Source organism: Capsicum annuum, chromosome 1, assembly GCF_002878395.1.
Source record: "Capsicum annuum cultivar UCD-10X-F1 chromosome 1, UCD10Xv1.1, whole genome shotgun sequence".
In the NCBI taxonomy this organism is placed as follows: domain Eukaryota; kingdom Viridiplantae; phylum Streptophyta; class Magnoliopsida; order Solanales; family Solanaceae; genus Capsicum; species Capsicum annuum.
In genome coordinates this window covers 13,692,028-13,717,257 of record NC_061111.1, presented here as the reverse complement: position 1 = coordinate 13,717,257, position 25,230 = coordinate 13,692,028, and the positions used below count along the sequence as shown (strand labels likewise).

The following is a 25,230-nucleotide window of genomic DNA, read 5'->3' as shown; positions in this document are numbered from 1 at the left end:
AACTATTTAAAACAGAAATTATAACACCTCTAAAAGCTGACATGGCAAGAGAGTGTGTTTCACTATCTTTAAGAGAATGAGAACGGAATTTTTAATATCTCTTTACATAATTCATTGATGTGCCCAAGCAATAAATCGATTGGTTCCGACTTCAAGATCGTTGGAAATTTATTGATGTGCCCAACTTCAAGATCGTTGGAAATTTATTGATGTGCCCAAGCAATAAATCAATTGGTTCCGACTTCAAGATCGTTGAAAATTTCTAAATGGGTATTGTTCATTGTTTCCAACTTCAAGGTCGTCAAAAATTTCAAAATTGATATTATCCATTATTTCCGACTTCAAGGTCGTCGAAAATTTTAAAATTCTCTATTATTTTCAACTTTAAGGTCATCGAAAATTTTAAATTCGGTATTGTTCATCGTTTCCGGCTTCAAGGTAGTCAAAAATAATAAAATTGACATTGTTCATTATTTTTGGATTTAAGATCGTCGAAAATTTAAAAATTGATATTGTTCATTATTTTTCACTTCAAGGTTGTCGAAAATTTCAAATTCAATGTTATTTATTATTTTCGACTTCAAGATCGTTGAAAATTTTAAATTCGATATTGTTCATTATTTCCACTTCAAGGTCGTCGAAAAATTATTTGTATAGAAGTAGTTATAATAAAGTTTGAAAAGGAAAAGAGAATAAGAAAAGAATTTAAAATAAATAAATAAATAAATATATGGTATATAATGGCGCGTGCATCACACCACATCCCAAATGACTGGTTGTGGACTTTCGGGGGTGTAATATTTCCACTCTAAAATAGTTCAGGAGGGTCAAAGGACCCTCACAAAGTATAGGTGTGTAGTTGAAATTTTGGGTAAAGGTTGGGGGACTTTTAACCATTCCTCTAATTCCATTATTTCAATTTTCACTTGATATATCTAAATTTACAAAATTAAAGAGTATTTTAGTATATTTTATAGTAATATCTTTAGTTCAAAATTGAAAATTTTATTTTATTTTATTTTGTAAACTCTGCATTATGTTAAAATCAAACAAACAAATTAAAATGTATAGAATCTTAAGTATGCAGATATAGACATTTTAATTTGATCTCAGCTCCAATTTATTTTCATTGTGTCTTGCAGATACTCAGCATTGACATGACACATAAATTTGGTCAAACCCATCGATAGCCCCTTAAACTTGTTCCTAAAATTCACTTAGACCCCTAAACTAAGGTTTGTACCTATCAAACCCCTAAAACCCCCCAATTTGGTTTCAATTGAGCATTTTTTGCTCAATCAGCTAAAAGCTAAAGTGTGTGTTGCACACACGCGCTGACGTGGTAAAAATTAACATTTAAAAAAAAAAAGAACGTGGCCAAAAAAAAAATTATTAGTGGAATTTCTGATTTTTCCCTTTTTTCTATTTAATTATCTATTTAATAATAATTTCTTAATTAAATTAAAAAAAAAAACACCCCCCCCCCCCCGGTCGTCTTTTTTTCCCCCCCCCCCCCCCCCATGTCGTCACCCACCTACCCACAAATGACAATTGATCTACCCCCACCCCCACCCCCACGTCCACCCTCACCCCGTCCCTTCCTCCTCCATCAACTTCCCTTTGTCATCCCAAATCGCCATTATAGACAAAATTAGTGGCAACTAGAATTTGATACTTATAATCAGGGATGAAAATTGGGGCATGGAGAAAACGTGACTTGTATCTTGGCGGAGCAAACACGGAGCTCTGTGAGACATGGGAACTCTATTGGTTTTTGTCGCACTGGACTTCTCAAATTATGACTTCACATTCCCCTCTCTGATTGGCCTATGATTTCTCCGACCGACCTAAGCAAACAACCCTCCATTGGTATATGTTGCTACAAATACTCCCTTCATTTCAAACTTTTCTGGAAACTGTAAAAGATTCTATCTTTCCAAAGAGGCAGTGATGATATTGCTAAAGTTCCACTGGTTAATTGAAAAAGATTCCATCTTTCCTAACCGGTTCAATTGCACTGCTAAAGTTCATGGCTTCCATTATTTTTCTATTCTTTTATTAATTGAAAATTGTTAATTGTATTAACAAATTGTTAAGAATTTAAAGAAAAAAATAGAGATGAAGAAGATGGTTGGGGGCTGGTGGGGCGGGGGCAATGGAGGGCTGGGGTGGAGGTGGGGTGCAGTGAATATGATAACGCGGGGGAGGGGTTGTGAAGATAATGAAGGGAGAGGGAGGGGGGGTTTGTTCTTTTCTTCCTTTTTTTTTTTTTTAAATAAAAAATTATAATAATTAAAAATTTATTAATAAAATAATTAAAATATAAGTTTTTAATTAAAAAAATGTAAAATATCATTTTTTTGTTCAACTCACGCTCCCAAGAAGAGTGTAACACACTCTCCTTGCCAAGTCAGTATTTTGTGTTTGATAGGTATCAATTTAAGCAGTTGAGGTGTCTGATAAGTACAAACCTTAATTTAGAGGTCTAAGTGAATTTTCGGGACAAGTTTGAGGGGCTGTCGATGGATTAGATGATCATTTTGTAAGTTGGGATGCTCAAATGACATAGTCAAGACGAGTTGAGAGAAAAGGTTCATTTCTAAATTTATTGACGTTTATCTTAACCAAACGATAAATCCCCCTAATTATTTGATAAATTGGTATTTTACCAACTTATTTCTCCTTTAATAATCTTAAATTTTTGCTACATTTTATCGAGAAAAGAAGTACATCTAAAATCATTTACTTATATTTTGTGGATTTTACATGACTGAGAAGAGTATCGAGAAGAAGTCAAGAAACTAACAAGTCAAATAAGGATAAAGACAAGCCCTTAAAGTTGAAGTACCGAAGTAAAATAATTATTCAAGGAAAGAAGTTGAAAAGAGCCATATGTGGCCACATATCACTGTATACAAAGCATATCAAGATATTCGGAAAACATATCTAAAGTCCTTCATGCATTTAAGTCGAACCATATGCAGAGGATATGCAAACCGCATATCGCTATATGGTGGATATGTGAGTGTATACCATCATACACTGCGGATATACAAACACATACGGGCCCAATGAAGGAAATTTTATGGGCAAACAACATAAATTTCGATAGTTTCGAGTCTAATTACAGAAGATTTTGATATTTTACATAACTACTGAAAGTCTCAATTTTGGATTCGTCGAGATTATAATTAGCTCCCGATACATCTATCAAAGATGCATTTTTTCCTACATGAAGATACATAATTAGCTTCTGATACATTTTTGTCAATTTTGGATCTGTCGAGATACATAATTATCTCCCCGATATATCCAACGAAGAAACATAATTATTAAAATTTTTATAATTACTTTATAAGGATGAAAATTTATATAAATATAATAAATTCAAGTGTATATTTATGTTATTTTTCCTGATTTTATCCAATTTTGAGCACGATTTTTGTGGGATTTTAGATACTTCCTTGAGTTTAGCATTGTCCATCTTTTGCTCAGTCTTTGTTGAAAGCATTGAAGACAAAGAATAGTGGTTGTTCAACTTTAAAGAACAAGATTCCCTTTCTTTTGTCATTGTCCTCAATACTCCTTCCGTTACTAATTAGTTATCGTTGTTCTTACTAAAAATATTAATATACTAATTAGTTATCGTCATTCTTACTAAAAATATTAATATAGTATAAAAAAATATTAAATAAAAATAAGCAATAAATAGTCATAATTTAGTCAAATTATCTTTTAATTAATTTTTTTTTTAAGAAATGTGCAGCTTAAAAGAGCGACGTAAATAGGAGCGAAGGAAATATTTTTTTTTCTATTTCTTATCCGATGTCCGGTACTTGCATTGGAGCTCGACTAATCCGGATTTGCACCGGGTAAGGCCCCATTCGGGGGGTAGCGCTCCCTATCAAGAATTTTTCCATACCCAAGACTCAAATCTGAGAGCTCTGATTAAGGGAGGAGCAGCCGAAGGGAATATTTATTTAAGCTTCTATGAATACTTTAAATGGTTATTGGTTTAGAAAATATGTATAGCTAAATTCATTAGCTAGGATTACAGGACCAATACTGGTATTTAATTTGTGATAGAATGTAAATACTCCGTTTTTGCTTTTGATGTTCTCCGTTTAAATTATTATTCCATTATGCTGAGAAATTGAGACTTTAATTTAAATGTACACTGAATATGTATATTTTTACTTTATATTTTTTGGAAGATCCGATCAAATCTTATTGAGATTTATATTTAATACAACGATAACATTATACCATTTTAAAGTGTAATTAAAAATATCATTATTGATTATCCACTAAAAAGTGTCTTTATTTGATTTCTTTTTATTAATCAGCCCAAAATATAAAGAATATGTAATGAAATCATCAATAACGTAACAAAAAAAAACTAGTTAAATAAACACGTGACTTTTTAAATTTAAAATAATAGTAATAATTATGAGAATAAAAAGTACTGCCTCTCTTTTAAATTAAGTGAATTTGGACACACTCCTTAAAAAAATTACTGTTTAATTTTTTAAAGAATAATATTTTTACTAACTTATCGATGATGAATCCACCATTTGTAAAAGGACCAGGTCCTTTGACTGAGTACGACTACCAACAGTCAAGAATAGCAAATAAATAATAAAGTACGCATGATATTTACGTGAAAATCCTCTTATTCAAGAAGGTAAAATCATGACCTATCTTGCAGGATTTCACCAACAACTTCACTAAAATGAAAACAATAGTTGATTACTATTTTACTAATTCAAGGATTAAACTCTTAATCCCCCTCCCCCCCCCCACCCCCCCCCCCCCCCCCCCCCCCCCACGCTCTCCACCCTCCAACTAACTCCCTTACAAGAACTCTATAATAGCCTACAACTCTCAACTAACTCTAACTGACGCAGACACGACTAACTCTAGCACACACAATTAACTAACTCTAGTTGATATACCCTTAAACAGAAATAAGAGTAAGTCAACGACACCTATACAAGCTTCTCAAGTGAGGAGTAGGTTAACAATTAAGAATAATTTACACAAGACTCAAACAACAAAAAATCGAACATCTATAGTTGACAACAGTTGATCCCTTATTGAAGAGTCTTGTGCTTTGAAAACTAGAGATGACTTTTGCAGAGTTAAATATTAATTTTATGATTGCACAAATTAGGTTTTGCTTTTTGTTAAATTTACTTATATAAGAGAGATGCAAACCCTAGGTACAATGCTATGACTGAATCAGAGAAAGGACCGTTACAGCTCTGCTGCAGTGCTGACATCAATATATAGATATAGTATAATTTTACAACTATGCAATTGATCGTAAAAATGTGATTGCAAGTATCAGATCCCTTCATCAAATTATCATCATCAAAATCATGCATACACCACTTATCCTTAATAAATACCTTAAAAAATATATCTCTTTAATAATTTCGTGGTTACATACAACTCAAAAGGTTTCTTACCCTACAATCATATTCCTAAATTTAAAATAATTAAAATGAATATGATAAATTTACTTATATAAGAGAGATGCAAACCCTAGGTGCAATGCTATGACTGAATTAGAGACAGGACCGTTACAGCTCTACTGTAGTGCTGACACCAATATATAGAGATAGTATAATTTTATAACTGTGCAATTGATCGTAAAAATGTGATTGCAAGTATCAGATCTCTTCATCAAATTATTATCATCAAAATCATGCATACACCACTTATCCTTAATAAATACCTTAAAAAATATATCTCTTTAATGATTTCATGGTTACATACAACTCAAAAGGTTTCTTACCCTACAATCATATTCCTAAATTTAAAATAATTAAAATGACTATGATAAATTTACTTATATAAGAGAGATGCAAACCCTAAGTGCAATGCTATGACCGAATTAGAGAAAGGACCGTTACAACTCTGCTGTAGTGCTGACACTAATATATAGAGATAGTATAATTTTATAACTGTGCAATTGATCGTAAAAATATGATTACAAATATCAGATCTCTTCATCAAATTATCATCATCAAAATCATGCATACACCACTTATCCTTAATAAATACCTTAAAAAATATATCTTTTTAATAATTTCATCGTTACATACAACTTGAAAGGTTTCTTACCCTACAATCATATTCCTAAATTAAAAATAATTAAAATGAATAAAAAAAAAAGTCATATATTAGAAATCAAACTTTAGACTTTTAAGTCATTATTAGTCAATCCAAATAGACTTCAAACAAATGTCGTGTACCAACTAGTTCTCCAAGTCAGCAAAAAAGTGTCGTGTGAAAATGAAATATGCTGACAACTTTTGTCACTTTAGCCTATTAGTTTACTGCAGTACTGCTGCAATTTCTCTTCCTTAGCAAAACCAAAACCACTCAGCCACTTCTCTATCTCCGCCCGTGTCACACCCCAAGTCAATTTTCGTTGAGAAAAAGGTTAGTCTCTCAGTCACTTTTATGGATGTGTTCAATTATTTTGTAAAATCAAGAATTGGAAGTTATTATTGGTTCTTGATTTAGTGTTTGTGAAAAGGCGTGTGACTGTTCATTCTGTGATTTTTCTTGTGATTCTGAAGAATGCGGTTGAGTTATGTATATGCATGTTACTTTTCTGTAATGGGGTTCTTTTTTTGTTCTGGGTTGGGGTTGGGTGGGTGGGGGGTTAGTTTGTGACTTTGTGGGTTTATTTTGGCGTGACTTTCTTTATTTCAGTTATTTCAGTTATTTCGTTCTCTGTATACATTGCTTTGGACTGTTTATTCTTGCGCTGAGGTGAGGGTCTATCGAAAATAGCCTCTCTACCTTAAAGTTAGTGCTGCGGCTTGTGTACATTCTACCTTCCCCAGACCCCACTTTCTGGGATTACGATTACATCGGGTATGTTATTATTGTTGTTGTTTTCCCTTTCTAATGTGCTAGTGCTTGTACATTTTGAGGGTTCTTGTTTTTTGGTGTGTGTGGGGTGGAGTGGGGTGGGGGGGTTAAATAATCCTTTTACGGCTTGTTTGATTTGAGGGATAAGAGAGAACTAATCCGAGGTTAATTTTAGGATGACTTTATCCCATGTTTTGTTGGGATAAAATCACCGGATAACTTATCCCGGGATTCTTGTGTTATTTTTGTCCCGCATTGAGGGTGGAATAACAATCCCGGTATAACTAATTCCGGGATAGTTAATCCAGGAATAACTTGTTACCCGACCAAACAAGCCCATAGTTGCTTTAGTGCAATTGTTGTAGGGAGGTAGTTTCTTTTTTTTTTTTCTTTCTAATGTTCTGGTGCTTGTACATTTTGATCAACAACATTGTGTGTTATGATTCAGGAGCTTATCTCCGGAAGATGGATTCAGGAGATGCCTCTATTCCAAGGAGGAGGACTAGACAGCAATTCTTAAAATACTGTGTCGATTTTATTGAGAAAAGGAATAGATCATGTCAAAATGGTAATCCTACAGGGTCTTCCACTTGTTCTGTGAATATTAAAGAGGATGTGAGTCGTGGGAGGAAAAGAAAAATGTTGGAGGAAAGCACAGATTCTGGAAGTGACAAGACAATAATGCGAATATCGGAAGATGGAAGTATGGTAAGAAATAGGGACAAAGGGGAAAAAAAGGTGGATAATGGGAGAGGGAGCTTCAGTCCTGGAACTTGTGAGTCCATCACGAAACAGCCTTTCATCAAGGAAATATCTGATTATGATGATAACTCGGAGGAGGAGGCGAATGATTCTGATGTTGTTGCAGTTGGGGAGGCTGCTGCAGGCTCTGCTGTAAATACTGGATCAGGATCTTGGTCCAATGCGGGCTCTGTCGGGTTTAGGAGTCCTGTGTTGAATGTAGCAGATGAGGTTGTTTCATCTACCTCAAGCATGTGTTGGACAGCTGAGAAACCAGAGGAGTTGGCTATTACAATCGCATCTTCTGAGTCGGAATCTGAAGCTTCATCTTCCGAGTCAGAATCTGAAACTTCTTCTTCTGAGTCAGAATCTGAAGCTTCATCTTCTGAGTCAGAATCTGAAGCTTCAAGCGAGGAGGATAACGATGACCCCAATGACAAGAATTACCGGGTGCATAAATCATCAAGTTCGAAAAAATCTGCTTATAGAAGACGTGATTTTGATAACGAGGAATCCAAAGATGTTGATAAATCAAAAGATGATGATCTGAGTTGTCCAATAGAGCAAGAGATCAGCGAACAAGGAAAAAAGGAGTCAAATGGTTGGGAGATAGTACCTTATCTTGCTGCTAAGGGTGAAAAGCACAACAGAGGCCGAGCATATCTTCTTCGCCCACGCGCACTCTCTAAGTCCAGAAAGAAGAAGTTAAGCCATGGAAAATATAGTAGCCCAATTCTTCTTAGTGATGACGAGGAGTCTAAATCCTCATCCGAAGAGGACTGCAAGGTTGATGACTCAATGCAAATTGTTGTTCGAAAGAATGTTGTTCGAAAGGTTCGAAAGAATGTTGCTCGAAAGGTTCGAAAGGGTCGGAAGAAGGTTCTTAAAGATTCTGAATTTCTGAAGTTTGTGGTTGATTCTATAATAAATGTTGATGATCATGATAAACTTACTCCTCCTGAAGAGAAGGAACAGGTTCCTGTCAGAGAAACGCTTCCATTGGTATTCCAGTTTGAAGACGAGGAACCTCTCCCTCCAGAAAAAGAAGAATGGGAGAATGGAATTGGAGATCTTTTTGTTGAAATGGACATGTGTATCTTAGAATCACGTATTGGCTTTACAAATCCATCTGTTTCTCCGATGCAAATTGAAAAAGTAAGTGGCTGTCATATGGGGAACCACCATCTTGTTCTAGATGAACAAATTGGACTCATCTGTAAAGTTTGTTCCCATGTGCAATTGGAGAGCAAGTACATTTTCCCTCCATTTGTAAGTATACGAGTTTTTCCTGTCAAAGCACTTCTCTTTTCAATTAGGAAAACAATTTACAAGATCCGTTGTTAATACTTTAATAGATCCCATCTTTTACCTTAACACCTATGTCGTAGTTTTTGCTCAACGTATGCATGCTACATTTTTATTATGTTCTGCTGCACACATGTTCTACCAAGTCTAAATGCATGTTTTTTTCTATATCTTTGCCATGCCAAGCTGGAAGTACTGATGGTTTTTAATGGTTAGGATAATTGAGAACTGAAGTATGCTTGACATAGTGCATGATAAGAATAGGGGGAATCCAGCTGGTTCTATGTCTCAGAGATTCGTAATAAGTTCTTGAATGTGGAAACTTTGACAATTTGCTTCGGACTAATGGTTTCTCTTTCAGTTAAATGGACATGCTAGAAATTTACAGCAGTAAATGGAATTAGTTCAGTCACTTAGTTTTGTGAGGTTTCTTAGTCCTTAAATTATTATTTATACTTGATAGCCTGGTTACATGTTCTTTTGCAATCCTTATATTTGATTTTATAAACTCTGCTCTCTAATTATTTTTCTTCCTCTTACATTCTTGAAGGCTGAGAGAAACCGAGGGAGGCATGAAAAAAGATATTTTGGAGAGTCGCCATCCCTTATGGATGTTAACAGCTTCAAATTTTATGATTCTTCTGCCATTCTTGATGCTGCTATTTTTGGGGAAGGAACTGTGTGGGATTTAGTTCCCCTCAGTTCCAAAGCAACAATGTATCCTCATCAGCGTGAAGGATTTGAGTTCATGTGGAGAAATATTGTTGGAGATATGAATCTTGAGAAGCTGAAAGAGCCTATATCTGGTAATAGGGGAGGATGCATAATCTCACATCCACCCGGCACAGGAAAAACCCGCCTCACTATAGTATTTCTTCAGGCATTTTTGAAGCAGTTTCCAAAGTGTCGGCCTGTAATCATCGCTCCATCAAATTTGCTTCTTAACTGGGAAGCTGAGTTCCAAAAATGGGAGGTCGACATTCCCTTCCACAACTTGAACAGCAAAGAGTTCTCGTCCCAGGAAGATGAAGCCACTATTAGTGTCTTCCACTGTTTATCCCATGCCGGAAAAAACAATCCACAGCTTATACGTATGGTGAAGCTGAGATCCTGGGCTAAAAGTACGAGTGTTTTGGGAATTAGCTACGACTTGTTCAGGATTCTCACAGGAGAAGATGGGGATGGTTATGTCAAAGAGACCAGAAATATACTTCTAAAATTACCCGGTCTTCTGGTCCTTGAAGAAGGGCACACTGCTCGAAATGAGCAGAGCCTCGTCTGGAAAGCTTTGAATAAGGTTGAAACAGAGAAGCGCATACTGTTGTCTGGAACTCCCTTCCAGAATAACATTAAAGAGTTGTACAACACCCTATGCGTAGTTAGTCCAAAGTTTGCTGCAGATTTGGAGCAGAGATGGGCTTCTCTTAGCAGTTTTGTTGATAAGAATGTCCGAGCATTGGAAGAGCTTAGGGATATGATTTCACCTCTAGTCCATAAATGCAGTGAAAATGTAAAGAAGGTAAGCCTTCCAGGTATAAGGGATGTTGTGATACACTTGAAGCCCACAGATTTGCAGAAGGAGATGCTTAGAAGAATTCCAGAGAATCCAGGCTCCTTTTATGATCAAAATATGGTGTCTCTAATTTCTGTCCATCCTTCATTAGTGGCAAAGAAGAAGGAGTTCTCTGACTTAGAAAGTCAGCTAAAAGAAAGAGAATGTCGGTTGGATCCAGATAATGGAGTTAAAATGAAATTTGTTGTTGAACTAATCAGACTCTGTGGGGGCTTGAAGGAGAGGGTTATAATATTTAGCCAGTTACTTGATCCTCTAAACCTGATCAAGGAGCAACTCAGTGCTCTCTTTGGCTGGACTTTAGGACAAGAAATTCTCTACATGGATGGGAAACTTGATGTAAAGCAGCGGCAGATATCAATAAATTCTCTTAATGACCCTAAGAGTGATGTAAAAGTGCTGCTTGCATCAATAAAAGCCTGTTCAGAAGGGATAAGTCTTATAGGGGCATCAAGAGTGGTTATGCTTGATGTTCTCTGGAATCCCTCAGTAGAACAGCAAGCCATCAGCCGAGCCTACAGGAATGGTCAGACTAAATTTGTGCATGTATACTGTCCAGTGACATCAAAATGGGAGGTTGACAAGATCGAGCAGCAAACCAGAAAAAAATATCATTCGGATGTAATTTTGTCTAGGAATGAAGTCAAGATGGATCCTTCATGTTCTTTGTCAGAGGATACCATACTAGAATCCATGGTTAAGCATGCGAGCCTCTGTCATATTTTTGAAAAACTATCTCGTGCACCACGTGTGGTGCCTAACTACATGCTTTAATTCTTGTAACTAACCTTCAAAACCGAGCTGTTAGGTTAGTATGTTTTCTTCTTGTTTGCTGGTACAATAAGCAACCAGACTTATTTAGTGTATTCTGTTAACTGCCTCTCTTTGAAAATGACTCTTATCTCTTTCTTGTTAGATCAGTTGGAGCTTTTTTTGGGTTGCGAAGGACACTTGTTTGGAGATACAGCTGAGCCTAGTTTTTGCAGCCATTCCTCTGTGAGTGCTTCATGACAGGAACACTACCGTGCTATCAGTAAGCATTTTTCTGAAGATTCTAAATGATGAATTCACAAGTACTGTATTTATTTCCTCGTTACTGATACTGATGAATGATCCCAGGAATCTGAACACTTCACTAGCAACTAGTGCCTTGCCTTTATTACTATCATTAAGTACCGGAGGACACTGCTACTATGAGTTTCATTTAACACTACCACGTTGCAAATGAGCTGTTTATACCGAATAAAAGCATCATGAATGCTGCGTTTTTAGACGTGAAAGATTTTATTATTGTTAACATTTTTAACTTTGATGCAGTTCTATGTGCAGATTCACACCTGGTTAATGAAGAATGCAGATTGGAGTTTTCATCACCCACAGGATGTTCTTGTAACATTGTTTTGCTAGTCATTTTTTGTTTCAAGAGATGTAAAAAATCTCATGCTCCTTCATCTGTGAAGCATATCCTTCAACACAATTGTATTTGGCTCAGTTCTCTTGGTATATATGTTTCAAGTTGTAGATAGTAAATTTGCTTCATCCCTGTTATATATGCTTTGCATTATATTTTATGGTTTTCATAATTTATTTTCGAAATAATTAAGCGAAAACTTTATTAATTAATAGTGATCATAATTAAATGACACATCAAGTAAACAATTTCTGCGGTTTGCAATTTGTTTATGGTAGAAGGGAAAATAAAGGGCAGATCGATGCGCTAAAGCTCCTGCTATGCGCAGGGTCCGGGAAGGACCGGATTAGAAGGGTCTATTGTACTCAATCTCACCTTACATTTTTGCTGGGAGTTGTTTTTACAGCTTGAACTCGTGACCTCCTAGCCAGCCACATGACAACTTTACTAGTTACTCCAAGGGAAGGGCCGAATCACAAGGGTCTATTGTACCCAATTTTACCTTATATTTCTGCAATAAGCTGTTTTCAAGGCTTGAATCCGTGACCTCCTGATCACATGACAACAACTTTACCAGTTACTTCAAGGGAAGGGCTGGACCACGAGGGTCTATTGGGTCCGGATCACAAGGGTCTATAGCCTCACCTTAAATTTCTGTAAGGAGCTGTTTTCACTAACCTTTGGGTCACATGACAAAAACTTTACCGGTTACTCTAAGTCCCTTTCCAAAAAGGGGGAAAACTCTTTTCATTAAGTCAAATTTTACGCGCACTCAATGTTTACACCACACCATTAATACAAAATATGTGTTTGTTGATAAATTTTTATTATTTATTAATCAAAGTTACTTTAAAACATATTTTCACTCTGTTAAATCACTTAATTAATTTTATCGCCAAATATTTTATAATCTGTCAATCTTGAGTTACAAACATGACCAAATTAAGGAAGTAAAATTCCAAAATCTCTTGTTATATAGCTAATGATAAGTTAAAGTGACAAATTAATTAACAATCTTAAGCAAAGATGTAAATTATTGTTTGTTTGATCTGAATAAAAGCTCAGTTATGTGATCCCAAAATTAGGAAAAATAGTTTGAAGGAGTCTCCTAATGTATAGCTCAAATAGTTCCTCCTTTTTAAACTGCTTTTTATAAAGTTAATAAATCAGAATATGAAAAGTCATTCATTGTAATAAATATTATAAAATACTTAATAAAAAGAAAGAGTCAATATCATGATCCCAAAGCATTTCATTTTTAACAATTTTTTTTTTTTAATTTTTCAGAGTTTTTTTTCCCTGACTCTGCAGTTCCGTAACATTGCATAACCAAGAAAATACACACACACACGCACAGTGATCTATTTTCCCTGTTCTTCTTCTTGACACATGCAAAATCAAAATCTAGGTACATACATATACATATAATGCATGGATTTCATCATACATTATTTACGTGCACTATATTAAATTTCTTTGATTGTTGTTTATGTACTAATCTGTTTATTGTTTGTGGGATTTCACTAAGTATGTTGTTGTTGTTTATAGAATAGTTTACGTATTTGTTTCGTGATCAACTAACTGCTAATTTTCTTTGTGGTGTTGGTGATTTTAGTGTGCATGTGATCTACGAAGGTGTAAAAAGGGATTCAGTCTATATATGTTACATGCAGCGTAAGGGTGATCAGAAGAAAACTGAATCACAGAATCATTATAGGAAAAATAGTAGAGTTGGTGGTCGTTCATTGCCATCAGCACAGGCTCAGTATCAACGAGTCACTTCCGGAAAAGGCGGTGGTAGCGCTATTCTACCTCCTCCTTCTCCCCGTTCAGGTTCCTCTTCTCCCACGTCCACCACGCAAAGGTATTGTTTTTCTTACTATTGTTTCAGAGTCCGAGGGTTAAATTGACTAATTTGAAACGAAATGGCGTACTTTAGGTATGGAATTTGAGTACTTGTACTTACTACTATGTCCCATTATATGTGGTTGGTCTTTCAGAGTACGAGGGTTAAATTAACTAATTTGAAATGAGATGTTAGACATTAGGTATGGAATTTTCATACTTGTACTTACTCCGTCCCATTATATGTGTGTTTAAGAGTACAAGGGTTAAACTACCTATTTTGAGTGTGAATTAGGACCGACATATTTTTTGAATTTTCGTAATTGTACTTACTCGGTCCCATTATATGTGGTGGAGCTCGGAGTACTAGGTTCAAATTACCTAATTTTTCAATGTGAATTAGGACTCACGACCTCTTGCGGATACAGGGCAAGACTGCGTACAATAGACCCTTGTGATCCGGACCTTCCTCGAACCCTGTGCTTAGGAGCTTAGTGCACCCTGCTGCCCTTTTTTACATTTCAAAATTATGGTCAGAAGTACTAGAAGTCATAGTAGTTGATAATTCAAAATGTTTATGAAAAAAATAAAGGTCAAAGAAAAACTTGTTTGAGTCTTCAAAGAGTAGTGATGTCATATAAAATGGGATAGATAGATTCTTATGTATGTGGAATGAAACAGGATGAGATAAGAGCAATGGATGTAGATGATTCGTATAACTGACATCAACTAGTTTGGGATCGTGTCATTGTTGTACTTGCACATTTCGTGGAACAAACAAAGCTTGCTTTTCTGAATACGATAAATGAGTAATAGTACAAGAAAAGTTTGATCCCAGTTAGGTAATAGCTTAGATAGTGTGTTGCTCGGCAAGAAAAGGAAATACAGCAATACGTGCAGATTAAACCTGAATTAATCTCTTATAAGAAGTAGAAGATCAGTTAAGTTATATTTTTCTTGCCAATTTGCATTGTAAATTTGATAGTTCTCTGTGCAAGTGATCGGCTCCCTCATCCAAATTCATAATTCGCTGCAATATATAATCCCTTAATTACCATTAGTCCCGTAATTGCTACATTATGCCTCGAATGAGTTGGCTGAAGTTGAGTTTGAACTACTTCTGAGTTGTGTGACTAGAACGTTACCGTGTATCGTGAAGTTATTGATCTAATTTGCTTATTTGGCTATTTAGTATTTGAGGTCTTCTTATCGGGTAATGATCAACAGCACACCACATGCATCTACTTTGAGTCCTAATGGACAAAATTCTATAATTCTTGAAGTTTGTTTGGTTGAATGGAATTTGATATTCATAATTCTTTCTCATATTAGCTTCAAGAAGTCTGATGGAGAAACAGGTCCACTGAAAGTGACCGATGCTGTGCAGAATGATGCCCCTACCCGAACCTCAGGATCAGGTTTTTCAACTTTCCTCTAACCGTTCACTATTTAATTGCGTTTGTGTCAAAAAATGGCAAAATTCTTTCTAGCCTATCTGCATTGCATACTGGTTTGCTGAAAAAATTATTGCTTTGTTTGAATCACTTAAGATTTCTCAGCCGTTCCCTTATCTCCGTTGCTGAAAAATCCCATGCATATTGAATTTTTTAAATTTTCATTTGTTTATTATTGTAGATGTCGCTGAAGTTTTTAGATTTCTAAAACAGCTCAACCACTTTGGATTTTCTAGATGAGTTAGTGAAAAGGATACATTTTAGTAGCGATACTGGTAAAAACCATTGATCTTTGAAGTCCAAATTGTTCTGAGAATCTGTAGGTTAATAGGCGAAATGATGATGAAAAGCTTGATTGGTTTAGCCGAGGGTAAAGAATCTTGAATCTAGATTCTTAAAATCTGCCTGTAGCAACTGCACATGGATCTATTGTGAGAATCCTGAAACGGGAGAAATTTAAGATTGATGTTACTGAAGCATAGAGGAGTTATCTCAAAGAAATCTGAGAAAAGAACAGATTTGCTTCCTTCAATATCTCTATTGAAAATTCAATTCTTTCTGACGAGAGAAATATTTACTTAGAAAGTTAAACTTATAATAGAATATAGAATGCGCATACTAAAGAATTTCCTGCTTTTGTGAGCTTAATGTGTTGATCAGACAGGTATAACTTTTTTCTCTTCTTGTTCTTCTTTGGGTTTTCTTTTTAGTTGTTCATCTGTTTGTTTGTTCTGGTTTGCCTCTAAATGATGCTGCAATTCCTGCATGCTTCTGAGTTTTTGATTCAAACAAGTGCGTCTTGAACTTAAAAAGTAAACAATAGATTGCTATAAACAAGGTACCTGGACTGCCATTTATATCTTAAACATCTATTTTAGAAAACTAATCGTTGCTGCTTTGAATTATGAAATGCACGAGTATGGCATGAAGAGTAATCTTGTACCGGATCGATTATAGTAGTGGTACTGGTAAGTAAGTTTTGGTAAGTGTAAAATTGTTAATTCTTTTAGTATTCCTTAAAGGAAAGAAATTCAGTAACTCGGTTTTGGTACAGAAGTTTTGTGTGGTTCTTGTGCAAGTACTAGTTTTCTTTTCCTTTTTCTCAAATATCATCTCTCTCATCTGGTGTGCCATCGGTTATTTCACTACTTGAATGGAATGAATAAATAGGTGATGTGATGCTATTTTTTCTCATTAGTTCGTGCATTTTATGAGTTTTCAGGATCTTCAATTGCTGTAACTTCAGATAAGTTAACTGAGCAAGCAGATAGAATCAGACATGAGGATAACCATATTGTTTCTAGTGCTCTTTCTTCTCAACATGCGTCTTCAGAATTGGATACGTCTCCCAAGACCCCCGTGAAAGGTACTCTTGGTTTCATGAAAGTCCATAGTGATTAGACATTAAAAAAATATTCCAAACCATTTTCTCTCGATGGGAATGAATTGAACAGTTGACATATATGTTTATACACACAACATAGTTGGACCTACAGAAATGAACTTTGTGTATCTGAGTTACTTGTTCTGTATTGCTAACATTTTGAGGATTTGCGATGCCGTTTCATTCACTTGTGCTTCTATGAACTGTGTTTTTATTTGGCAGATGACAATTCTAAAAAAGTATCTCTTCAGTTTGGAAGCTTTACCCCAGGTTTTGTGAATGGTATGCAGGTACGATACATAAACATGTCATTCATATTTCCATGTGCTTTACAAGATTATTCATCTTATATTTGATAACCGATTTACAAGCTTAGTTTAGCTCTTTAACTCTACACACGTTTATATACCCCCTACTCTAGTCTGAAGTGAATCATTGGCGGCTTATAAAAAATTTAATATCAGATTCGCAACACACACGCACACTGCCTATAATGCATAGGGCTTCTCATTTAGATAGTTTATTGATGAGATCGATATACTATGTACAAAGGAAGGTAAGGTAGCTGAAATTTCATTTTCAGGCGAAGGCAACGATTTTAGTCTCTACTTTTAGGTCTTGAATTTCAACTTGTAAATGGTAAGATCTGAAAAAAATATACTTTAATCAATGTTTTAGAAAAAAAACGTGTACAGGGTAAACTTTTTCAGCAAAAATGACAACGATGAACAACTTTCCCGGCGAATCAAATCCATATCTGATCTATGGAATAAAATTGATCTTTCTTCTATTATATGTAATAGCAAAGAAGCTTAAAAAAAAAAGAAGAAGAGAGAATGGTGTGATGAACAGAGGGAGGTGTCTGGAAAAAAAACTAAAAGGAAAAAAAACATAAGAAGACGGTATAATTAAAAAAGGGCAGCCCGGTCCAGGGAAGCACCTGATCACAAGGATCTATTGTATGCAACCTTACCTTGCATTTCTGCTAGAGGCTATTTTCAAGGCTTGAACCCGTGACCTCCTGGCCACATCGCAGCAACTTTACCAGTTACTCCAAGGCTCCCCTTCTAAGATAGTATAATTAAGTAAAATAAATTGTCGTCCAATTAGCACATGACATGTATCGTTTTGACCATTTTTAGTGTTATGTTTTCCTTCATGCGCTTTTCAAAAACTGGTAATATTTTCTTTGCCATGTCACCTGTTAAAGGGGTATTAATTCACTTCAGACTAGAATAAGGGGTATATAAACGCCGGTAAAGTCAAATTACTAGACTAAGTTTAGTGGACTACTTTGGAAGGAATTTGATGTATTTTCTCATTCTTCTTTAACAAGAAAGATTACATTTAACTTAATTATTTTGCTCTTAACTTCAGATTCCTCAAAGAACCAACTCAGCACCGCCCAACATGGATGAGCAGAATCGCATTCAGGTAGCTTAAGCTGTATAGTGATTCTTTATGGTTTGTTTTCTCTGCAGATACTACTTCAGATTGGAATTGGATAACTATTTCAATGAACCAAATCAATAAAAGTTCATGCAAACTAAATAAAATAGCATGGAGAAACTTGAACAACTCCTCAAATTAGTTTCACCCAAGATTTTAGTGCATTATTTCTGAATGAATGGATCAAGATAAAGCCTTGAGTTATACATTTCCGCCAAATTAAACGTTTCTTCAATGTTCAATGTGGTTGATTGAGAAACCTGTTCTCAGAATTTGGGCATGTATCTCCACAGTTATAGAGAGCTGGTTGTGGGATTGTCATGGTCTAGCTATTTTTCTTATTGGTACATGTTAACCGTAACTTGAGCCTGTTTTAAGCCGAGGAAGATCATGTTTTCAGTATTTGTTTCATGAACAACATTTTTACTAATATTATGAGTGGTTTTCTACGATGTTCTGATAGAGCAACATTCTGTTATGCAGGCACGATCTAGTCCTTTTAGACCAGTGCAGCTTTTGCCTTCTTCCATTCCACATCAGCCGCCGCTGAGGGAGGACATAGGGAATCCGGTGAATAAAACTCCTGATCCTCAGCATTCTCATGAAAGAGATCCACCTGTTCATGTTCAGGTTTCAGCAAGTCATGCTGTCAGTAGCATGCAGAAGTTATCTTCTGTCCCTTTTCCGGGGGTTCCAGTCAATCCTCCTTTTGTGCAGCCTCATAGTCCTGTGCAGTTCGGAATGCCTGGAGCGCAGGTTCAACATCAAGGAATACCTGGTTCTTCATTCCCTATGCCAATGCCATTACCCGTTGGAAATCCCAACCAAGTTAGGCATCCCCCGTTTGTCCCTGGTCTCCAAGCTCACCATATGCAGCTTCCGGGAGCAATGCAACACGGACAAATGATGAGCTTCCCTCCTAAATTTGGTCATCAGCTGAACCCTCCGTTTGGCAGCATGGGAGTTGGGATTCCACCACAGTTTCCGCAGCCTGTTAGGAAGGTTAATCCTCGTAGATCTGTCAAAATAACTCATCCTGACACTCATGAAGAGTTGAAACTTGATGAGAAGGCTGACATGAAGTTGGATGGTGGTGCATCTGGCTTGGCAATACATCATCATGGTGCCTTATCATCGCAGCCTATGCATTATGTTCCCTCTCATCCTATGATATTTTTCCCACACTTGTCCCCGAATCCTACATTTTTACCAAATACTACTTCAGTTCCTATAACAAACTCCCTTGTGGCTCCCTGTGCTCCAGGACTAGGATATAACTCTTCAGGTAAAAAAAAAATACTAACTTTTGTTGGTGAATGTGCTTTAAATATTTATATGTTTTTCCTTTATGCGACTTTAAACGTATGCATGGGATTTCTGTTTCTCCATCTTCAGTTCAATTGGCCGTTAACCAAGCTCCTGGCTCTGTTAGAAAAGAGATTTTGACATCTTCATTTCCAGTTTCCAATACAACGGAAATAGAAAAAACACAGCAACCACCTTTGAGAGTTAACTCTACTGAAGAGGAATCAACGATTGTCTCAGAAACCTCTGTTGAGACGTCAGAATTTGCCTCCAAGCCAATACCTTTTGCTTCACCCTCAGAAAAATTAGTTGTTTCTGTTGATATACCTCCTTCTGGTAGTGTTACGTCTAGTGGAAGCAATGTTAACCATCATCAAAGAATCGATTATGTTGAGACCGAGTTGAAGAACCTTCCCAAGAAAAGCGAATTGCATCATCAACAACTACAGGAGGTATGCTTACTTCTATGATAGTTCACCATCTTTGGTCTCCCTCAAACTACCCGTCGGGCCTACTTTCTTGAAAGGGGAGACCCTTGATTTTTCTGATTATTTAATTATTTATTTAAATATGACTTAAGCATTCTCATGACTTTGTCATTCTATGAATCAGGAAGGTAAAAGTTCAGTAGACTGTATTTTTGAAGGTAAAAATGCTGAAGCTAAAGAAACCCAAGCAACTTCGACATTATCAGAGATGCATAGTGATGCTTCAATTTGTTCTAGAGCATCTCTGCATAATGCAGATGCTAGAATTCCTGATGCTTCTTTAAAAGGATTTGATGATTTTGTAGATGAATCTTCGGAACACTCTAGTGTGACAACTGGTCGGGGAAATGTGATTGCTGGTAAGGGCATTAGACAAGGACAACTTACGACTAATCCATCTGAAAGGCCTTCTCTGGGTAAAAAAAATGAGGATACTTGTAGCTCCATGTCCGCGAAAGACTCTCAAACTGAAAGAAAGTCAAATGATAGGGATGCATCGGATCAAGTATCAAGCACAGGTGGCGGTGATTTTGCATCAGTATCCCCTAAAACTAGACCTGTTGCTATTAATAAAGAAGTTTCGCCTTCTGCATCTGGAGCAATGCATCACGAGGATTCTCATATTCATAGTTCACCGTCATCTCCATCACACACCAAAATAAGGGGAAAAGTCTCTGAGGAAACAAAAACCGAATATCGTCGCGTTCAAGGATCAAGTCCAAAGGATAGTAAACCTACAAATAAGGTGAAAAGTGCAAAATCCAGGGGAAAGAAAAAGAGGAGAGAAATTCTTCAGAAAGCTAATGCAGCTGGGGATACGTCTGATCTTTATATGGCATTTAAAGGACCTAAGGAGAAACTACAGTCTTCTGTTTCTTCAGAAAGTGTTGAGAGTTGTACCAGTCCCACTGCAAAGAAGACATCAAGTTCCAATGAAGATTTTTCAGCTAATGACGATAAAAACAGTACACGTGAACCAAACAACTGGGAAGATGCTGCAATGTCAACTCCAGAGTTGGAAACTTCTGGTGACAATAAATTTTTTAATGATAATCTTAGGCATACAAATGGTGGAAGTGTGACTAATGGACAAAAGAGATACTCAAGAGATTTCCTTCTTACCCTTTCTTCTCATTTCACGGATCTCCCTGCTAATTTTGAAGTTCCGTGGCATATGGTGGAGGCCCTTTTAAGTACTAATGCAAGCATTTCGAAAGGGGTAGATTTTAACAAGAATGGTCCAAACCTCTCTCCTGGACAAACTAATAGCAGACAAGGCAGCTCTTCTTGGACTGAGAACCGTCCTATTGGAATGGCAGATGATGGCAGGTGGACCAGTGACCAGCATATTGATATCAACCATGGAGGAAGCTCTAATGGTGGTCGTTCCGGTCGAGGAAACCACAAGAATATAAGGAATATACAAGGACAGCCACCGAGCCAATATGTATCTGTGTTTCCTGCTGGAACAATGCTGCCATTAGCGTCTCAGGGAGGAGTACAACATATTAGATCCGATGTCAACCGCTGGCAGCGGGTTTCTGGCTCCCGAAAAGGTTCAATGTCTTCTCACTCTCCACTGCAAGTTATGCACAAAGCTGACAAGAAATATGAGATACGCAAAGTGACTGATGCAGAAGAGGCAAAGCGCAGACACTTGAAATCTATCCTCAACAAGCTAACTCCACAAAATTTTGAGAAACTGTTTGAGCAAGTAAAGGAGGTTAATATTGATAGTGCTACCACTCTTGCTGGTGTCATTTCACAGATATTTGACAAAGCTCTAATGGAGCCAACCTTTTGTGAGATGTATGCAAATTTTTGTTATCATCTGGCCGGGGAACTTCCTGATTTTGTCGAGGACAATCAGAAAATAACCTTCAAGAGACTGCTCCTTGATAAATGCCAGGAGGAGTTTGAGAGAGGTGAAAGAGAAGAAGCAGAAGCTGAAAGTATGGAAGAGAATGGAGAGGTGAATCTGTCTGAGGGAAAGAGAGAGGAGAAGAGTTTACAAGTACGAAGAAGGATGTTAGGCAACATAAGATTGATTGGGGAATTGTACAAGAAGAAGATGCTTACGGAGAGGATAATGCATGAGTGCATTCAGAAATTGTTGGGGCAGTACCAGACTCCAGATGAGGAAGATATTGAGTCTCTCTGCAAGCTTATGAGCACTATAGGAGAGATGATCGACCATTCCAAGGCGAAGGATTACATGGACGCCTATTTTGATATGATGACGATAATGGCTAACAATACAGATTTGTCTACCAGGGTGAGGTTTATGTTGATGGATATTATTGATTTGAGAAAAAGTAAGTGGCAGCAAAGAAGAAAAGTAGAAGGACCAAAAAAAATAGAGGAAGTACGAAGAGATGCTGTTCAAGAACGTCGAGCTCATATCGGTCGGTCCCCTCGCGGTTCAAGCACTGTTTCTTCTGCTAGAAGAGGGCAGCCTGCAGATTTAGGTTCTCGGCCATCCATGTTTTCTTCTTCAACTCCTCAGATGACTCCATTTCGTGGAATACCATCACAAAATCGCGGATTTGGAAGCAAGGATTGTAGGTTAGAAGCTAGACATCCACATGAGAGTAGGACATCATCAACTGCCTTGCCACAGAGATCTATTGATGATAAAACAATGAGACTTGGTCCACGGGGAGGCCCTGGAAGGGGAACGTCTTTCAGGGGGCCAGCAATGCATTCTGGTGATCCTGTGGTAGATGTACATGCTGGTTTTGGAGAAACCAGAAAACTGACTGCTGGTGGTGGTACATCCATGTGGTCACCATACAACTCAAGACAAGAATCAATATCCAAATATGCTCCAGGGACAGTTGTGAAGCCTACTGCTTATGCTAGACCAAATCAACATGAGCATGCACATTACGCTGAAAGAGAAGTGACAAATTCAAATCGTCCTTTTGGGAGATCTGCCGAACCACCATCTTCAGCCCATCAGGATAGACCGTCTGCTGCGCCAAATTCACCAGGAATGATATGGTCTGAAGAACATCTTGGAGAAATGTCGATTGCAGCTATTCATGAGTTTTACAGGTAAAATTTCTCTGTCAAGTGCATTGCTGATCATAAAATGGGAAGATTGATTATAACTTGAAGACTTTTTTCGGAATTTGTATCATCACAAAAGTGTAAAAGAACCATCTGAAGGAAATGATAAGATCCGCTAATTCATTATGAAGTTTAAATTCTTGAGATATGATAACTTCTTTAGACTTTCTGCTGCAGTGTAATTAATGCGGTCAGTATTTGGTTGCATGTAGCTGTAACATGAAAGTTATTCTATGAAGGAAAAGTACTTCTATGATTGTAATTTGTAGCTTCAAATTCAGGGAGCTGACATTGTTAGGAAACGTATATAGCAAAGAAAACTATTAACTACATTTACATAATGTACGTGGCGTTATTCTTTAGTTCTGTTTGACTAAATGAGAGAGGATCCTTTTAGGGATTTCATTTGGATAATCTCAAGAATGCTGTTCGTTCTATACTTTCCCTTTTACAGATATAATGTGTGATTTTCTGGTTCCAGTGCAGTTGATGAGGACGAAGTTGTTCTACGCATTGGAGAGTTGAACTCACCAAGCTTTCTTCCAATGATGTTATCGATGTGGGTAAATGACTCGTTTCAGAGGAAAGAAAGGGACAGGGATCTTCTTGCCCGGCTTCTTATCAGTCTTACGAAGTCCAAGGTGGTACTGAATGCCAAACAGCTCGTTGAGGGGTAAGCTGCCAATTCCTTTTCTATTATCATCCGAGTTTTTGCTTTTAATAGTCTTTCTCTTAGCAGGTTTGAATCAGTTTTAGCTACTTTGGAGAATGAAGTTACTGATGCTCCAAAAGCAGCTGTATTTCTTGGTCACATTTTCGGTAGATTAATTAGCGAAAATGTGATCTCTCTGAAAGAAACCGGACATCTTATACGACATGGTGGTGAGCAGCCCGGTCATCTTCTGCAAACTGGATTGGGATATGAACTTCTCGAAAGTACATTTGACGTGATAAGATCAGAGAAGGGAGAATCAGCTTTGAGAGATATCTGCAGCACGTCCAGCACACAGTTGGAAGATTTTAGACCACCCGTGTTGTCCAAATGAACCATTTTTTTTCTCATTAGTTTTCGACATGGTTAATCATTGTTTTACCTACGAACAAATGCAGAAGCAGGACGACTGAATATGTGGATTATTCGGTGTAATGCTTAGGCATGTATACGTGACTGTTGATATCAACTTTGTGAAGCATATATCAATTTGGTTTACTGGGCTCCTTCAGATGTTTTTGAAGATAGTATAATGTTCTCAGTAATTTTTTTCCCTTTCTGTCCAAGCCTAATTGGACAAAGTTATCTAATATGTGTGTTGGTGGGAAGTAACAGGTAACCCATGGAATTAGTTGGGATGCGTGCAAGCTGACATGAACACCACCGTTGGATAATGTCCTATCTCAAACAAATCGCTTTTGCCCTTGGTGATGGTCCTCCTCCATGTTGGTCTATAATTTGTTAGGTCATAAGTTTATGTAACTTACAACCAAATCTCACTTAGGGTGTGTGGAAAACGAACATGAGAAAAAAATGAGGTATTATCCCGGGATAACTCTTTCCCAACCAAACAACTGCATGAATTAAATTCAACGAAACCACTTCCTCTTTGTTTATGAACCTCAGTTGGAGGTCGCAAGTACTAAGTGGAACATTAGTGGTGTATACATAAGTTGGTTGGCATATTGAACCCTCGAATATGTTCGAAGATCTCTTTTAGTTCAAGAAGAATTATATTGATCTTTTTTCTTATTTTGACCGGAAAATCTCACAAGGCATTACTGTGCCCATCAAATCTGCATGATTAGTGCAGAAGTATAGAGCATTTTGGTTGGTTATTGACAAACAGAAAGCCATCTTTATATTAAAAAAAATTGATACTGTATGCATCAAAGTATCTTATGTTAATACATAGGTGTATATGTCCATTGTATATTATTACTTTGTAAATGCACATAAAGTGTGTGTAATCACTAATCAAGTTAGTCTTTTCATAATTATTGTATCTTTCAGCCAGGAAATATCTAAGTGGAGCTCAGATATACATCATATGAACATTGATCAACAATTTTGACTGGGAATGAAGATAGTAAAACTTGACATAAAACCTTTTTATTTCAAAAAAGAGATTGTATTTAACAGTTAAGTAGCTAGTCAAAACATGTACACATAATAAACCAAAATTCTTAATAAATAACTTCAAAACATACTTCAATTCGAGTCGTCTATCATATAGTTTGCTGGTATATGACATCCAATAAATGACATTATGTGACTATTCATTATGCAATATTCTTCTAGAGCAAATTTGATTGTTCGTTTC

At 36.6% G+C, this 25,230-nt stretch overlaps 3 protein-coding genes across 7 annotated transcripts; all 3 read left to right on the top strand.

Moving 5' to 3' along the window:
• The first annotated feature begins 7,353 nt into the window (after nt 1-7,353).
• LOC124897227 (SNF2 domain-containing protein CLASSY 4-like) lies at nt 7,354-8,973 on the top strand. The gene has a single exon (XM_047409962.1). The coding sequence runs from the start codon at nt 7,354-7,356 to the stop codon at nt 8,971-8,973; it is 1,620 nt and encodes a 539-aa protein (XP_047265918.1).
• Nucleotides 8,974-9,541: 568 nt separating this feature from the next.
• LOC107868675 (SNF2 domain-containing protein CLASSY 3) lies at nt 9,542-11,281 on the top strand. The gene has a single exon (XM_047409956.1). The coding sequence runs from the start codon at nt 9,542-9,544 to the stop codon at nt 11,279-11,281; it is 1,740 nt and encodes a 579-aa protein (XP_047265912.1).
• Nucleotides 11,282-11,285: 4 nt separating this feature from the next.
• On the top strand, nt 11,286-24,125 carry LOC107868670 (eukaryotic translation initiation factor 4G-like). Of its 5 annotated transcripts, none has more exons than XM_047394191.1 (13): nt 11,286-11,315; nt 11,429-11,540; nt 11,837-13,326; nt 13,534-13,782; nt 15,096-15,181; nt 16,440-16,583; nt 16,824-16,891; nt 17,979-18,035; nt 18,534-19,335; nt 19,446-19,807; nt 19,968-22,900; nt 23,397-23,588; nt 23,640-24,125. In XM_047394191.1, exons 4-13 carry the CDS (start codon nt 13,586-13,588, stop codon nt 23,959-23,961), a joined length of 5,163 nt encoding a protein of 1,720 aa, XP_047250147.1. In that variant the 5' UTR covers nt 11,286-11,315; nt 11,429-11,540; nt 11,837-13,326; nt 13,534-13,585; the 3' UTR covers nt 23,962-24,125. The 5 variants fall into 5 exon arrangements, with proteins under 5 accessions (XP_047250147.1, XP_047250148.1, XP_047250149.1 ...); XM_047394193.1 differs by lacking the exon at nt 11,286-11,315 and having other exon boundaries at nt 11,825-13,326; nt 19,968-20,001; nt 20,149-22,900; XM_047394192.1 differs by lacking the exon at nt 11,286-11,315 and having other exon boundaries at nt 11,424-11,540.
• Nucleotides 24,126-25,230: the final 1,105 nt, after the last annotated feature.

Coding starts and splice junctions, on each gene's coding strand:
- LOC107868670 (XM_047394191.1), top strand. CDS start 13,586: ATGCAGCGTAAGGGTGATCAGAAGAAAACTGAATCACAGAATCATTAT. Junction 19,336..19,445: donor ACTAGGATATAACTCTTCAG/GTAAAAAAAAAA, acceptor CTCCATCTTCAG/TTCAATTGGCCGTTAACCAA. Junction 23,589..23,639: donor GCCAAACAGCTCGTTGAGGG/GTAAGCTGCCAA, acceptor TGCTTTTAATAG/TCTTTCTCTTAGCAGGTTTG.
- LOC107868675 (XM_047409956.1), top strand. CDS start 9,542: ATGGATGTTAACAGCTTCAAATTTTATGATTCTTCTGCCATTCTTGAT.
- LOC124897227 (XM_047409962.1), top strand. CDS start 7,354: ATGGATTCAGGAGATGCCTCTATTCCAAGGAGGAGGACTAGACAGCAA.